At 54.7% G+C, this 16,236-nt stretch overlaps 1 protein-coding gene and 1 non-coding gene across 2 annotated transcripts in view; both read left to right on the top strand.

The window, feature by feature from the left end:
* The window catches only part of NAP1L4 (nucleosome assembly protein 1 like 4), a 40,654-nt gene that overhangs the window by 23,301 nt on the left and 1,117 nt on the right, over nucleotides 1–16,236 (top strand). Inside the window, exons 8-13 of the mRNA XM_025046283.1 lie at nucleotides 3,638–3,933; nucleotides 5,214–5,359; nucleotides 8,268–8,290; nucleotides 8,654–8,773; nucleotides 10,909–10,938; nucleotides 11,363–11,419. Of these exons, the coding sequence (XP_024902051.1) occupies nucleotides 3,638–3,933; nucleotides 5,214–5,359; nucleotides 8,268–8,290; nucleotides 8,654–8,773; nucleotides 10,909–10,938; nucleotides 11,363–11,419 (672 nt within the window). The remainder of the gene's footprint in view (nucleotides 1–3,637; nucleotides 3,934–5,213; nucleotides 5,360–8,267; nucleotides 8,291–8,653; nucleotides 8,774–10,908; nucleotides 10,939–11,362; nucleotides 11,420–16,236) is intronic.
* Nucleotides 643–769, top strand: LOC112479289. Its single transcript, XR_003046152.1, has one exon. It is a non-coding gene; the product is annotated as a small nucleolar RNA SNORA54 (small nucleolar RNA).

Here is a 16,236-nt window from a genome sequence, read left to right as displayed (position 1 = left end):
GATGGTGAGTACTGGTTGTTTGAGCTCCTGTTGGCGTGGTGGGGCGGGAGGGGTGATTCAGAGGGCTTGGAGTCCAGGCAAGACATCCACACCTGCCACACTCGTGTGCTGGGCGACCTGAGCGAGACCCTCTCCGAGGAGTAGAAGAGCTCTCACACGGCCTTCCTGAGCCCTGTCCACCTGGCAGATGACTCAGGCCACAAGCCATGTGGTGGAAGGTGCATGCATCAGACACAGGGCTGGACTCCTCGGCCCCGCGTGGTGTCCATGAGGCCATGCTCTGATTTCTGAGCTTGTGCGTTTTCTGTGTCAGATGGGGTGATACCGTCCTTTCCCTGAGTGTCTCCCAGGTTTACAAGGACCTGATATGTGTAAAATAGATTTGAGAGGGTGATAGTTAGGAACTCAGAGTCCCTGCAGATAGAAGAGACTGAAAAATGCTTCCCTGATCTTGGCTTCATCAGAAAATCCATATTTTCCAAAATATTGGCTGTAGTGTGTCATTTTAGTGCTAGTCAGGGTCAGGGTGGGGGACCTGCCTGCCAGTTAGTGAGAGACACTAGACCTCAGCCGGTTCCCCCCTTTTCTCTGAAGGGATCTCGGGGTGGTGCGCACCATCCTGCCTGAGCTGGGTCCTCGCAGGAGCACTGTTCGTGACCTGTTAGTCTGGCTGTGGCTAACTGGTTCCATTCCAGTGCTACAGCACTTCCAACGACACATGACTGACTGGCTGGCTGGTGGCTCTCAGTTTCAGGTCTTGGAGACACATTCCCTGGGAGGCTATGGGTTAGGGTCTCGGTGGGGACCTAGCATCAGCCTCTTTCTCACCTTCAGCAGCGGTCCCGGATAGCGAGTGAGGGCCAGTGGAAATGGCGTTTCCCTCTTCCTCATTCTGCTTGCTGGGGGCTGGGCAGGGGAGCACACCTGTTTCTATTCCTTCCATTTGTTTGCTCCACTCTTGGAGGTGACATTCACCTGTCTCTTTGCAGGTCGGGGTCAGGGCACGAGCCAAAGGGATGCTTGCTCACAGGCTGAGAGGCCACTCCGGTAGCCGAGGGAAACCTCGTCTTTCCTGCAGTACCCCAGTTACCCCAGTGCCTCCCTCTAGGCCCTTCCCAGGAAGCCTCACCTGTGCAGAGGTCTTGCCATGGCGCCCCCTGGCGGCAGCCTGTGGCGGTGGGACCTCGTGGGCTATGAATTGTGTGAATCTCTTTGCCGGAGTATGTGATGCTCTAAGACTCCGAGTTTTTTCTCACGCTACTTTCTCACCTGTGATTCATCTGAATTCGGTGAACTGATTCTTCCTTTTCAGATTACTTCCCTCTTTTCTTCTTTTGCTCCTACTGGACACCCGTTGGATGATTCCCTGGGTCTGTTTTCTTTCTTTCCCAGCCTGTCTGTCGGATGTTTGCTTCTGCCTCGTCCGGAGCCTCACAAGAAGCTTAGAGCTCTAGCTGTGAGGGACCATAAGCCATCTCCGTTTTCTGCCTTGTCGCTTCCCCCGCTGTGAAGGTCACGTGCTTACTATAGGAGATTAGGAAATACTGGGTGGTGTAAAGAACACTAGAGGAATCTTCAGCTCTAGAAGTGACTATAACACAATTTCCTCATAGTCTTGTCGTTTCAAAAATTACTCTGAAATATCTGAGACATTAAAGCTATGAAGGAAAACAACCACCTGGCTTCAGACAGAAACACAGGCAGCGCATTGGCCCCACCCCATGATCACACCTTCCCTCCTGTCCAGGGTCGCACGTGGACATGTTACCCGTGGGCTGGAGACCCTCTGGCCTTCTCGGCATGAGTGCTGGCAGAGGCAAACCCGACTTGGCTTTGCTGGGCAGGAGAGAGATCTTCTTTTGCACTTACTTCCGAGTGGGGCTGGCTGTGGGGCTGCCGGCTCGGTGGGGGTGGAGGTGGGGGGGAATGAGAGGACCTCCTCCTCACGCCCTTTCTTGCTGCTCCGTCAACACTTTAATTCATCCCCAGCTGTGCTGGGGTCGGTCTTGACCAGACAGAGATCCAGGGGAAGAAAAAAATAGGAAAACATGAGGAAAAGCAACAGCATACTTGGTTCAGAGAAATGGTAGGGGAAGGAAATGGAGAGAGGAAGAGGAGGATGAACACCTGTGTGAACAAAAGAAGGCGTGACGAAGGACCAGGTGTAACAGTGCCATCTGTTAGTCCAGCCCCACCCCCCAGGTTGCCCATCCACGCTTGTGGTCACGGACTTGAACAGTCCTGGGGTAACAGCAGTCTCTCCACTGACTCACGACCTTGAACAGTTCTGGGGTAACAGTCTCTCCACTGACGGCCTCCTCGCCCTCCATCTTCATTTTGGTTTTTACGGCCCCGGGGCTGGAGCAGGGTGAAGGGAGATTCCATGCCCAGGGGCTGCCTTCCTTTCCTTGCTGAACTTGGACTTGCCAGGCCAGTGACTTGGGTCTGATGAACATCCTTCCTCTCCAGTCCACACTCCTCTTGGAAAGGTTGGTGGTCCCTCCTGGCCAGGTCTCGCTGCCGTCCCTTCTAGAACCTGGGTGGTTCCCTGACCCTCTGATCACCTGTGTCTGTCTGCTAAGCCTCTACTTCCTCCCTCCGTCATGGCCTTCCTCTTCCTCCTCGCTTCTTTGGAGAGTATTTTTCCCCCATGTTTTATAGAAGTGGCTTGTTTTTAGTCTTTTTAACTTATTTTTTTTCCACTTGATGGCTGTACCATTATAATAAAAGTGGAAATAGCTAACGTTTGACAAGCACTGCCCGCAAACCTGGTCCTGTTCTGAGCGCTTTTGTAGATAACTCAGGTCAGCTTGGGGGCAGAGGGGGTCCTCATTTCCATTTAGCAGATGAGGGAACGAAAGCACAGAGATGGAGAGTAACTTCCCCAAGTCACACAGCACTCACAGGCAGAGGTGGGGTCTGAACCCAGAGTCGGCCTTCGTAGACTATCTCTGGTTCACTTAACTGAGGTTCATTTTTCCCTTTATGAACTTCAGCCGAGGTGATATCTGCACACATTAACGCATCCATCCAGGTATCTTCCTCAAGTAGGGCAGACTTTTCAAAATAGTGGCATTGAGTCAGAGAATGTCTTTTATTAAACTCTTTTGGTATTCCCAAATTGACCTTCACAAAGCTATTTCCAGTCTAGGAATGTTCTTGGTCTCCCAAAACACTCGCCAGTACTATATTTTTATTCTTAGTACATTTTGCCCCAAAAAGGGGCTTCCCATTTTATTTTTCAGTTATTTCATGACTCGTGAATGTAACTATCTTTCCTGTTGTTGGCCATTCGATTTTATTTGTGACTGCTACTTTGTACGCACCCTTTGTCCATTCTCCCTGTTACGTTTGTGTCTCCTCGGATTGTGGAGTGCTTCGTGAATGAGGGGTGAACTTGTCCTTGGTGTGGCTTAAGGAGGCCCTGTCAGTGCTTCCTGCCCCCTCCCACCCCCCGTGGGGTCTTGCCACGTTCCCTGCAGGCAGAGAGAGCAGTGTGCTGCTTGCATCCGAGAGAGACGGGAGGCGGCTGGGCTGCTGGGCTACTGATGCCCAGTTTCTCCCTGCAGATCCCGCCCCCATTCCGTGAACTAAAACAGCAGCAGATTCCCCCAGCCTGTCATTTGCGTTCTAACTTGGTGCCGGTGTCTTTTGCAGTGAAGGAGTTTTGTCACGCAGCCATACTCGTTCTTGCTCAGGGCGGGGCTGGTTCCCCTTGGCGCCGTGTGGCTCACAGTCTGTCAGTGGGTGTGTGTGGAGTCTCCGTGTGCTCACCCTGACTTTTCATTTTCAGTCTTTCGTATTAGAGTTCCACTTCGAACCCAATGACTACTTCACCAACTCAGTCCTGACAAAAACGTACAAGATGAAGTCAGAGCCAGATAAAGCCGACCCCTTTTCCTTTGAAGGTCCTGAAATAGTTGACTGTGACGGGTAAGGAAACGCCATTTCAACTTCTTTTTCTGAAACAAAACCAGGAGATGATTTTAGAACTTTACGAGTAAGATGGAAATTAGGAATAAAGCAGAAAGTCTTTAATCTGCTTAAAAGCCCAGGAGACAGAGATTGAAATAATCTTTCTGTTGGGGTGGGGACGTGAATGCTGGTGCTAGGAAACGCACCGTGTGGCTACGTGGGCCAGGTTTGGGACAGTGGCCCGGTTCCCTCATTTCAGTGGGCGGTTGGGTTCTCTAGCACCGTCAGTGCAGCTGTGGTCACTGCCCTCAGCAGAGGCGTTTGCCGACAGACTGAGTCAGGCTGGCCGTGTTGGCCAGTCGCCTGCTTGGGAATCGGGACGGTGCAGCTGTCCTTTGACTCGTGGTCAAGCGCTTCAGCAGCCCAGTCTGCAGGTCGCCAGAGAGTGAAAGTGGTTTGAGTTCATTCCTCTTCGTTCGAAATGACTTGGGAGACTGTTTTATCCTTGAGTTAAAAATTATTTTTATTCACTGGAACCAAGTACACCAAGTACTTGTCCTTATGAATCTCCCCATGTGACTAATTCAGAACTTTTTAAAATCCTGCTGGACTCACATGGCTCGAATAACCTAGAAAGCACCGTCTCACAGGCTGGCCATCGTGTGAGAAGTAGGCCTGGCTTCCAGGCCCGTTCTAGAGCAGCTGCTTTTCAGATGCTGCCAGGGGTTACCTGTGGGTCCAGGGTGCTTCAGAGAGCTAAAAAATTAAAAAGCACGCCGTGCTCAACAACCCCCGCCCAACGACCGCTTGGACCGCCTGGAACCAGCGTGTGTTGCACTGGTCATCATTATTTGCAGTGGTCACCTGTTTCTCCACCTTGTGCCCATCACTTAGTTGCCTTGAGCATTCGAGGGTGTGAGTGAGTCACTTCACGTGCGCTCTATACAGGGGCAGCAGGTGACAGGCTTCTGAGGCTCCTTTGCCAGCTCTGATTGGGGTGAGTCCCAGAAAACACATGGCAGAATCCTTGCCAAATGTCTCGGAGAAATAATGCCATCGCGGGTGCAGGAGCCTAACGCTGGAGCCCATGCCTCCCTCCTAGGGTGGTGGCAGGCCAGGCCCTTTCTCTTTCACTGACCTCCAGGTGCATCTCGTGGCTGCGTGTGTCGTGCGTGCTTGCAGGCGGGTTTTATGAAATCGTCCAGGTTAGCTGTAGAGCTGTGGTTTGCTTACTGTGTGCATTTGGTACGGTTTTTCTCGTGGGGCGTGTATCCGTGACCATTCTCTCGGCCTTGTAGGTGCACTATTGACTGGAAGAAAGGAAAAAACGTCACGGTCAAAACGATCAAGAAAAAGCAGAAACATAAGGGACGCGGCACTGTCAGAACAATTATCAAACAAGTTCCTAACGATTCGTTTTTCAACTTTTTCAATCCGTTGAAAGGTGAGTGGGGTGGGTTGTGACTATCGATCATGTATAGGTTTCCCCGCTTTCCAAAAGTCCGTTACACCACCTCGCTTTTACGAAAGACCTGCATGGTACCTGTTTTTGCTAACTGAAAGCAACCTGAGGTTTGTGGTATTTTGCGGGGGCGGGGGGGGCCAAAGGTGAAAATAGTGTTCAGTACTTATTTTGCCCGAGCTGTTCCCAGAGGTAGCAGCACCCAGTGGCCCGAGCGGCCCTGCCGAGCTCCCTCCCAGGACCACAGTGACACCTTGGCGGTCCGCCCCGCGGCTCTGACTGGGCCTGCGGGCGTCTGACCTTGTGTGTCCCTTAGCAGGGCACCCTGAGTTGTCGGGAGAGCCTGAGGGACAGCGCGGAGTTGGGCGTTCTTACCCGTTTCAGTCGTGGTGAACGAAATAAAGCCACCATGCACGTCCACCGTTCATGCTGTTTACATGCAGAGAGGACGTAGTTGCCAAAGGTTCTGCCCACAGCGAAGTGGTCTCTGGTCGGCACCCAGTAGGGGTGGCACGGAAAGCCTGTCGTGGTGCGCAGAGCACGATGTGTATGTACTACATGCCTGTTTTTCTCATCTTGGGTGGCACGGAAAGCCTGTCGTGGTGCGCAGAGCATGATATGTACTACATGCCTGTTTTTCTCATCTCTTAGTGTTATTTTAAGTGTTACTTGGTATGATTTGGTAGGTTTTTGTCTGGTTCTGGGAACACTCAAAGTTTTTCCATCCGGATCGATGGTCATCGCCTCTTCGCGGTCCGCCCTTTGGTTGCCACGGGTTTCAGAGGGACGCACTCCCTTCGAGTAACGGGAGAACCTGCGCTTACGTAAATGACTTCCCCTCAAAAGGTCCAGTCCTAGGCCTCTGGCGAGCTCGGCCATTGAAGGGTCGGTGGCTGTGCCAGGTGATCCCGGGGGTGTGGGGATGTCAGAAGTGGGGTTCTCGTAGCAGGAAGGGAAGCCGAGGCAGGCCCCTGGGCTCCATTCTGAGAAAGCTGGAGCGAAGGCCTGTGCCCATCTGTTCCACGCCTTGGTGTCTGTGTCCCTCTGCCGTCTGCTGGGCTGTAGACTTCGCTCTCAGGCCCCTGTCGCTGGCTGGTTACACGTGCACAGCTTGGATCCACCTGCCCTCCCTCATTCGTGTGGTTTTGTTTTTTTTGCGTGAGTCGACGGAGCACAGGGGTTTTGAGAATTAACATATTGTGACAAATAAGTAGTTGGATTTCCACTTCTGAAAATTTAGGGCAGCTTTGGTTTTGTTTTGTCGTGTTTTGTTTTCCCGTAAGTCATAAAATAAAGATGGAACCTTTGAGCTAGGAGAGGGCTGAGCAGCTGGTTTTGAGAGTCGGCTGCTTGGGAGTCTCAGGCCGGTTTTGTAACTTGGGAGAGCGTGAGGGCCGGATCAGTCGGCAGTGTCAGGGCACGGGTGTGAGGAAGGACGTTTGCTATTTGTGTCCCCTGACCAAAACCAGGTTGAGGCAAAGGACTGCTGGCCTTGCCGCAGTCGTGGTGAGCGGCTGGCCCGACCGCCGCACCCCAAGCCCGAGCCTTTGGTTCTTGACTTGGTCTCTGAGCCAGCGCCCTCGTTTATCAAGCTGCCCCTCACCGTTGGTCGGTTCATTTTTTATCGTAGTGGCTATTTTCTACGATTGGTCTTTGAGCTTAGACAATGCAAGCGTATGTTGGTGTGTTGGATGAGAGCAGCCACGCATTTAGTCCTTCAGCTTCCTGTCTGGGAAGATCTTTTTTTTTTAAAGTGATCAATCATAGTTCTAAGTGGTAAGCTCTATAAAAACGAACAGCGCGACAGTGGGGACAGTGAAGGAAAACGTCACATCGATGGAATGTGTTTTGAAGTAAAGGCACATTCGCGGGCTAGCCCGGCGCCCTCTTTGTCCTTAGCCTACAAAGCAGATCCCCAAATCAAGTGACAGCGGTCCTTGTGCTGATCCCTGACCCCCAGATCAGGGTCCCCAAACAGCCTGCAGGATGCTTACATGCCAGGGCCTGGTGACCACTGCCTCTTGGGGGGTGTTTCCAGCCCCAGCACTTGGCCCTCCGCAGCGAACAGCATTGCCACCTCGCTGTGCCAGCTGTGGGGAAAGAGCCGGCCAGCCAGAGACTCGCAGGAAGATTGAGAGGCGGGGCGAGACCAGCAAAGTCGACATCCACCTTCTGATGGACGTCGGGGCTGTGACCGGAGATAGGAGTCCTGTGATCATTCAAGTGTCTCTGAGCTTCGCTGAGCGTGGATTTAAGGCCTTGTCTTTGCTGTCATGCCCAGTTGCGTGGCGGACTCTAGTTCGCCAAAGCCCTGTGTGCTCATGTGTGTGCTGAGACCAGACCTCAGCGTCACGTCCAGCGCAGAGCTGAGGTGCTCGGTGGGCGAGCTTCAATGAGTGCCGTCCTGCCCACAAGGACATTCCTCGTTTTGCGGGAAGAGTGTCTCGGCACCGCGCTCTCCCCTCCCTCCCGGACAGACCGGGACATAGTTTTTGCCTCGCTGAGATGCAGAGCTTCAGTAACACTCAGCACTCGGAGCTTAAAGATTGTCCCCCTTCTCCACAAGTCGTCATGTCTGGTTTGGCAGGACACTTGTTAAATCTCTACTTAACACAGATGCACTCAGTGGCCACAGTCTGGGCCACCTGACATAGCTGTTAATACTTTAAACTTGTGTCAATGCTTCTCTGAAAGCTGGCATTCTCCAGCCAGGCCCATGAGCAGGCTCGGGTACCAGCCCACGACATGGGAGTGCAGTGGTGCTGGCGCCCACCAGGGGGCACCTCGAGCTGTGGGTGCTCCGTTGTATTTGTCAGTGGAGCTGTCTGTGTGGGCTTTGAACGGTTTTGGTTGTCAGTGTAACGCGGATATGTTTTGTCTTTTTTCCTAGCATCTGGAGATGGAGAATCACTGGTAAGACTTGAGTCCTTATCAACAGTCCCTCGTGTCGATGTTCCAGTCTGCATTTCCTAAGCGCTCACCTGCTAGCTTTTTATTCCTATTCCTTGAAAACCTGGGGTGAACTTGTGTCACTGCTCTGTGGGGTGGGACAAAAGCTTGTCACGCATGCGGGCTTTAGGGCACCCCTGCCCCCCGCCATTTCACGGGGGAGGGGGGATCTTGTAAAGCCGCTTAAGCTTGTAAACGGCTTTCACCTAGCAGAGCTGGCATTGGGGGCTTTAAGTCAAGTCACCAAAGTGTGGGCAGGGTGTGGGGCAGAGACGGCGTGTTTGTTCATCCCCGTGAAATGAGCTGACATGCAGGTTTTCCTCTCAGGATGAAGATTCCGAGTTTACTTTAGCCTCCGACTTCGAGATTGGACACTTCTTTCGTGAGCGGATAGTCCCACGGGCTGTGCTGTACTTCACAGGGGAGGCCATAGAGGATGATGACAACGTAGGTGCCTTGGGAGCTGCTGGTGCTGCCTCTAGTGGGCAGGGAGGGTCTGAGCGGTGGCTTGGGAACGCCCCAGGCCTGCATTTGTGTCCGTCACCAACCTGACATACGGTGCGTGGTGCTGTGGTGTTTGGGGTCAGTAGACTGGGAAGAGGGGAGGTCACAGGAGCAGGAGAAGCAGGTGTCCGAGGCGGCCCGTGTTAGCGCTGCCCCCCAACTCATTTCAGGGGGTCCGCTAAAGACCCTGGGGGTCGCTGTGTTCCGCCTAAGGCCTGTGAACTTGACACCCGCCACACACAAGGGAATCTCGTCAACAGAGGCCTGGGCGTGCCGACCCAAAAGAAGCAGAGCCCATTGCCCCACAGAGCTGGGACCGTGGCCCCTGAGCACAGCCACCAACTGTCCCGTGACTGTCATCTAGGCAGTCTGCCTCGTAACCAAGCCTTGGGTTGCCACGGGTCTTCTTGATTTGTAGAGACGAAGTTTTATTTTGTAGCACGTGCTGGAAGTGTGTGTGAGATGATACTTGTTCTCTTGCTCTTACGTCTCCTGGATGCTTCCAGGTTTCCTTCCTTGGAGAGTCTGTTGGGGCGTGGGGCAGGGCGGCAGGAGCTGGCGGGTTTGGGCTGCCTTGCACCCCGAGGCGGGGGCTTCTGCCAGCACTCCTTCCTGTGCCTGAGGCTGGACTGGCCAAGTGTGTGCTGGCCACGAGGTCGGGGACCGGATGACGTCTGAGACGCAGTTGGTCCATCCTGAGCCGGGAGGGTTGGGGCTCGGGGTGCCCGAGCACGCAAGCAGCTGCTAAGACTTCAGTCTTATGAAATGCTGGTTACACGGAGCATTCTGCACCAGCGCTGGCCAGTGGAACCTTCTGTGAGAATGGAACTGTCCTCTGCTCTGGCCAGTGAGGTAGGACTAAGCGACACTTGAAGATCAAAATGAGGCTGTTGTCACCAAGGAACTGCATGTTTAGTTTCATTAAAGGGAGCCAGAGAAGATGGCGCAGCTGTGCGTGCCAGAGCTCGCCCCTAGACGCCGGCCGCGTGCTTGCGGCCTTGCACCCGTCGGGGCAGAAACTTGGACGTGCCGCCTGCACACGCTCCTGTCCTCACACACACATGGGGACCACAGCTGAGTGAGTCGCGTGCTCTCCCGTGCCACCTGTGTGGGCTTCGCTCTCTGCAGCTCCCGGCGTGTACAGCCGCCGAGAGGCCGGGCTCAGAGCCGGCCGCCAGACCGCGCGCGGTCCTCGACCTGCCACTCCGCAGCCGTGTCGCCTCTTAGTGTTTAGTGCCTCGCCGGTAAAGTGGGGTCCTGGGGATGAGTCCTAGAGCGGTGCCCCGCAGAGCGATTGCTCGGTAAGTGTGGTATGAGGTCGGGCTTGGTGCCGGGGCACCCGAGTTCTGGCGTGGCTCAGACTGTCCGGGTCATCTTGCTCGTCCCCTGAGCCGTGCGCTCCACACCGGAACCACAGCCGCCCCCAGTGTGAGGCATGCTCAGCCTGGCGTTGGTGAGAAAAAGCCTAAGAAACCGTCACGTACATCGTGTTGTGCAGCTGTCAGTGATGAAGGTGGTCTCGTTGGGCCTGATTTTGATCCCAGTCTGACGTTTGGCACGTGAATGGGAGCTGACCAGTGACGTCTTGGGACGTGGGAGAGGTTCGCTCACGACCAGCCAGCTCCAGTGTCGGAGGTCTCTCCCTGTGCGCATCAGTGCTAACTTACTTAAAGCGCAGCCGTCAGGGTTTTAGTGCGTTTCTAGGGAGATCCCTTGCACGTGATGCAGGTGGTACTGGAATTCCTGGACGTACCGAACTACGCTCGCAGCGCACGCCCTCGCGGCCGGCCCCTCTGCTCCCTCCCCACCTGTAGTCCTTGCTTCGCCGGGTGTTCAGGCGCCTGCATCCTGTTGACGGCGGGGCTTGTGAGCAGTGGCCCCACAGTGGCGGTGCCCGGAGGTGCCCGGCGGCAGATCGCCCCACAGCTTGGCCCGGGGCAGCAGCTGCCCTCTGCCCAGCGTCCCCGCCGCGTTCCTGCTGTCCTGAGGCCTGACCGGTGGGAGCACTTGACAGGGACGGTGTCTGGGTCAGGTTGCCGTCATGCTTGAGAAACCTGAGCACGTGTTTTCCTTTTCAGTTTGAAGAAGGCGAAGAAGGGGAAGAGGAGGTAAGACAGCCTGCACGCGGCCGCGGCGTTTCCCTGAGCGGCGGGAGGCCGTCTGCGCGGGCGGGCGGGGTTGTGAAAGCGCGGCGCCCTGTCGCCAGCCCTCAGCGCCGCCGCCTTGAGGCCTGCAGCTCCAGTGAGAGCCAGAGAGAGAGCACGTGCCATGGTGTCCAGCGTTTGGCCCTGCAGTTGGCTTACGAAAACGCATCGTAGAAAATAATCGTTTAACAAACCAAATCTACTTTCAGCGATATGTTTATTTCAGGCTTGTCAAAAAGGACAAACACCCAGGAATAACTTTGTGTTTAAAGGAAGTGATTTAATCAGTTGTGGATAGTAATGATTTGTTTCTAAGTGCAAGTATTGTTTTAGTTGGTCGCCAGTGGATCCATAAGAATTTAAATCTCGCTCGCTCTTTTTGATACAGGAATTAGAAGGTGACGAGGAGGGAGAAGAGGAGGACGACACCGATGTCAACCCCAAGGTCAGTTTTTCGGGGCTCCCCAAACCTGTGTCTGCCACGCTGTTGAGCTTCTAAAACATGTTCCCCACTTTGAATCAGTGGTACTGTGAATGTGCGTTTGTTATTCTCTAGTTAGAAAACAAAATTTATCAGAAGAATGCTTGAGCGAGGAACTATATTTAGACACTTTACGTATGATTTGAGTATTAAGTATAAATGTTCCGTAAAATGCTTTTCCAGTTTTCTCAAGCTGTCTTATTTACATGATCTCGTTCAGTGAGCAACTTTGTTTTCCAGATTTTTTAATTCTTTTAAGGTCATGATGTGACCAGTGACACAAACTTTTGTGTTTTTTGTTTTTGGAAAGGATACAGAGAAGGGACTTTGGGGTGGGGGTGTTGTCAGTGTTAATGAATAGAATACTGGAATTGCAGACGTAATTTGCAGTTATACTTGGGCTGAGGATACTCAGAATGTACGTCTACATATCTCATAATTTGAAATGAACTAGGACCAGTTAGGCATACTAGGTGCTATAAGCTTTACAAAAAATAAATAATAATCAAAAATAAATAAATAGGAACCTTTGCTTTGAACTGATAAAAATGAGTGGGCAACCCCATTAATTTTACTTGTTGGTCTGGAGTTTCACTCATGGTCCTAGGTGAGCTTAAACCACGGACTGCCGTCTGACACATCGTCCGAGTGCTCTCTGCTTTCCTGCAGCCCTAAGGCTATGGCGAGGGTCTCCTCTTGTTTGCCAGCACGAACTGTGTGACTCACCTGCCTCTTAGAATTAGGTGCATCACGGGCTGTCGGAATACTAACATTGCCTGGCATTTTATAATGTGTATCTCTGCTTAACTGGAGTGTGTGCGTGTGTGTGCGTGTGTGTGTTTTCTCCATTTTTGCCTAAAGTGCAGTGTACACTGAGCTATCATGGTGACCTGCTTCTGTAGTTGGTTTGTCAGTACCACAGGTTTGTGTAGACGCGTGCCCGCAGTAGTTCTTTCTGGGGGAGGCGGGGGGATGGATGTAAAACTTTTTTAAATATGCTACATAAATGCACCCTGGGAATAAGCTCATGGAAAGGTCCGTCTTTTTCAAGGTGGCCTGTCCGTCCCGGGGGAACTGTGTGGAAAGCACAGCCGCACTCGGCTCTGTGCGTGATGGCGGTCAGGGCCCAAGAGGGGGACGCGAGACCTGGGGCCCGGCCTCGCTGGGTCACACTTGGAGGGCTGGGGAGGTCGCAGGTGTCCGTTAGTTGGAACCGGGCGGTAATGCCACCTTACACTGCTGTGCCTGAGCCCCTGGTGTGGAGCTGGCTGTCGCCCTGCCCTTGGGTGCTGACACGCACTTCACCGTCCAGGTTCCTTAGCAAAGACTGGGGTGCCACGCCCCCTTTGGGCCCTGGCGCGCTGCCTCTGCGCCCCTTGTCTCACTCCGTTCCTGTGTTGTTTCCTTCTGTTGTCCGGTCCGTGCCCTTTCCTCGCCACATCTGTCTCTCGTCTGTTTTCTGGAAGAGCACACTCCCCCAGTGATCGCAGATGGCGTGGCCGAGAGGAGGGGGTCGTCAGTTCGAAGCTTTCATGGGGTCTCCGAGTCGTTTCCTTAGTTGGGAGTAGGTGAAAAATGACTAAAAATGAGTAGGTCATTGGTGTGAAGTGCGAGGAGCCGAATCTCGCCCTCTGGGGTCACGATGCGCTGCTGCTCCTTTGTGCGCACCTCGCTTTGCCGCGTGAGTGCACACGCACACGCACAGGCGAGCAAGGGGCAGAGCCGGGTGCTGGTTGCCGTCTCCAGGTCGGTATTTCGCAGCCCTTTGTACGATGAGAAACGGGGCTTTTTCCTCCTGTATGATTTTCTGCCTTTCATTTTGCTTCATGCTGACGGTTGCTTTCAATTTTTTCCCCGTTTAGGTGTAATTTTTGTCTGTTACCCATTCATGCGTTGCTAGGTAAGGTGGAACTCCATTCACTCCCTACTTCCCAGTGTCTGATCTGTGCTTCGTAACGACGCCTGGTCGTGGCTGTGGGTGAAGCGGAAGCTGCGGCCGCGGGGCTCTGTGGAGCGCGGTCTCGTGCGGGGGTCTGTTGGGCGACTTTCAAAGCCGACCCGCAGGAACGACGTTCGGCTCCGCTCGCCAAGCCCCGCGTTTCTCGCTGACTAAACAGCGAAGGCGTGACTGGTGTGGCATTTTTCTTGACAACGGGACTGCCTTCCAGGAAGAGGACAGATCTAGAGGGCCCTGGGAGGTCGGCAGCCCGCAGGGTGACACATGTAAACCAGAGGACAAGCAGCACTTGGAGGCCATGGCGCACGGGCTGCCACTGCCATCCCCGTCACCGTGGCAGTTGGGGTCAGCCCGCTGTGATTTTTCTTGCCACGTGCCTGGCGGTGGTAAAACTGGGGCGACGTGCAGAGCAGTAGGTGATAGAGGGCGCCCACTGCTCGGGTGCCAGGAGCCGGCGTCTGTTTGGAGTGCGCGTCAGGAAGTGCTGTCTGACGTTGCTGGCGAGTTCCAGCCGAATGGGAAGAGAACCAGTGTAGATTTCAGTGGCACCGGCAAGCCCCAGGAGCCCCCTGTGCACCACCGCGTGGGTCATCGCAGCTCTGTCTGCTCCAGTCAGAAGGGCCCTCTCTCGTGGGACACTCACTTTGGCACCGTGTAGGGCATGGTGGGGGAAGGGAGAAAGGTGGGAGCAAGAGAATCCATGAGAAACGTGGGCAGTGACGTCCGCGTCTAGGAAGTAGCATGGGCTCCACGTGTTGGCTGATGGGCGACCAGTGCATAAAATTGCCCCTAAGAACTCGACCTTCCCGTTTCAGCGTGGCACGCTGGTCCTGGTGCTCCTTCAGTGCAGCCACCCTCGAGAGTGTCTGCATCACCTTCCTGTCTCCCTCGTGCGGGCTGGCTGGCTTAGAAAACTGGCGGGGGGCGGAGGCGGGCGGACTTGGGCTGAAGGGAACATCCCGGGCAGGTGCGATGAACAGACACCCTTGACCTTCTGTGCTTTACAGGGTCGGGCTGATCATTTCCCTGCATATTTCAGTTCTTGCTGCCCACACGTCTGAAGACATGTCACCAAAGCCCCGCTCCTCCCCCATCCCGCCAGTTACGTCAGGCAGCCGTGAGCAGGTCAGCCTCCACTGTGGGAGGGGAGGAGGACGGCAGCGTCACAGGCACCGCCACCGCCTGCAGAGTTGGGCTCCTGCAGGGTCGACGTCATCAGCCTCTCTAAGGGGTTCGGGCTTTTCCAGTGGAGGGAGCCATTCCTCCGGTGGGCCTCTGGATAGGGGCGGCTCTGCACCCCTCAGAGGCTGTGGTGGTTGAGTGTGTGCTTGGTGACTTGTCTTCACCCCTTCTCAGGGCAGTTGTCATTAGAACCCGTGGCCTCTGACAGGCACAGTTTGGTCACTTAGTTTGTATCTTGGAAACAGCACCTCCTCCCCCTTGGTCATCGGTAGCATCGAGCGACTGAGCTGTGAGTAAACTTTGTGACCTGAAACAGGATTCTCAGGGTACATTCTGGTCCTGTATCACAGGCTGGAAACCACTGGTGTCCCGACACCCCTTCTCCTGGTCTTCTAGAGAGGACCGACGCCTCCAGCAGACTTTATCCCCCAGTGAGGATTTTGTTTTCAGACAAGGAAATGACGCTGTCCTGGCCAACGCTGTATGACACGCTGCGGGCAGCACAGCGTAAGTTGCATGCTGTCGCACAACATTACGTGCGTGTACAAGGACATAGCATGGAGTCCCTCCTGTCCGTCCTCTTCAACTATCCCAGCCCCCATGCGTCACCCCCACAGACGCACCCCCTGAACTGTGCCTCCTCCGACCCCCTCTCTGTGTGTGAACACAGGAAGCACAGCGTCGCTTCCTTGTCCCCAGCGCTGGCCCCCCGCCCACCATCGCAGCGCCGATGCCGCAGCCGCTCACCTTCCCCGGCGGGTCTGAAACTGGCATCCAACTCCCTGGGCCGCTAGTCGGCCACCTCCACACCTACCCTCGAAAGGACGGCATTTGATTTTGAACTTTTTCGGCTAGGATTTCTGGTCAGGCATGTCTTGTGTCGCTGCCCAGGTCCTTTGGCAGTGTGGCTGAGGAGCTTGTGACTGGCAGGTGCCGGGGCAGGGCGCCCCTCCCCAGGTTGGCCCGCCATTGGCTCTGGGCCGTGCTGGGCAGACACCCACGGCCAGCCCGGAAGGTCCTGGCTTGTCCTTGTATTCTTGCCATCACAGTTAACAAATAAAAATCTTGGGCCAGGGTCCAAAGCTGTCATTTTCTCTTCTTGCGCCCTTTACCCGCGACTTCCCGAAGAATGAGCTGCCGCCGCAGCTCGTGCCGTGGACGGGGTGTTGTCCTGTTATTCCGGATGCTCCTTCAGAACCCCATAGAGCAGGGCGCAGGTTTTTCTTAGACTGCGTAGACGTGCCAGATTATGTTCCGAGAGTGACGTGTGTGAGAAATCATAGTGACTGGTTAGTCCGCTTATTTGCTCAGACACGCAGGGAAATTGTCATCGTTGCTCGGGCCGCTTTCGGCCTCACACAGCGTGCATCGGGTGCTGAGCGTGGTCGCAGTGGCGTGAGGTCACATTGAAGCGTACCTGCTCCTGGGAGGGTTGGGGCTTGTCTGTGGAGTGTAGCGGTGGCCTCTGGGCCGTGGCTGTGCTGGCGCTCTTCGGCCCCTGGGGAAGAGGCAGGAGTCTCCCCGTCTCCGGTGCCAGAGCTCTCTGAGGGTGGCATGGGGCACACGGAGCGTGGCCGGAGCGTGCCACTGTCTCACGGGGGCAGTGCTGCGGGTCCCCCAGGGCTCAGAGGCGCCTTCTAGC

This window comes from Pteropus alecto, unplaced genomic scaffold (genome assembly GCF_000325575.1).
Source record: "Pteropus alecto unplaced genomic scaffold, ASM32557v1 scaffold43, whole genome shotgun sequence".
Classification (NCBI taxonomy): Eukaryota; Metazoa; Chordata; class Mammalia; order Chiroptera; family Pteropodidae; genus Pteropus; species Pteropus alecto.
This window is presented reverse-complemented; position numbering and strand designations above follow the sequence as displayed.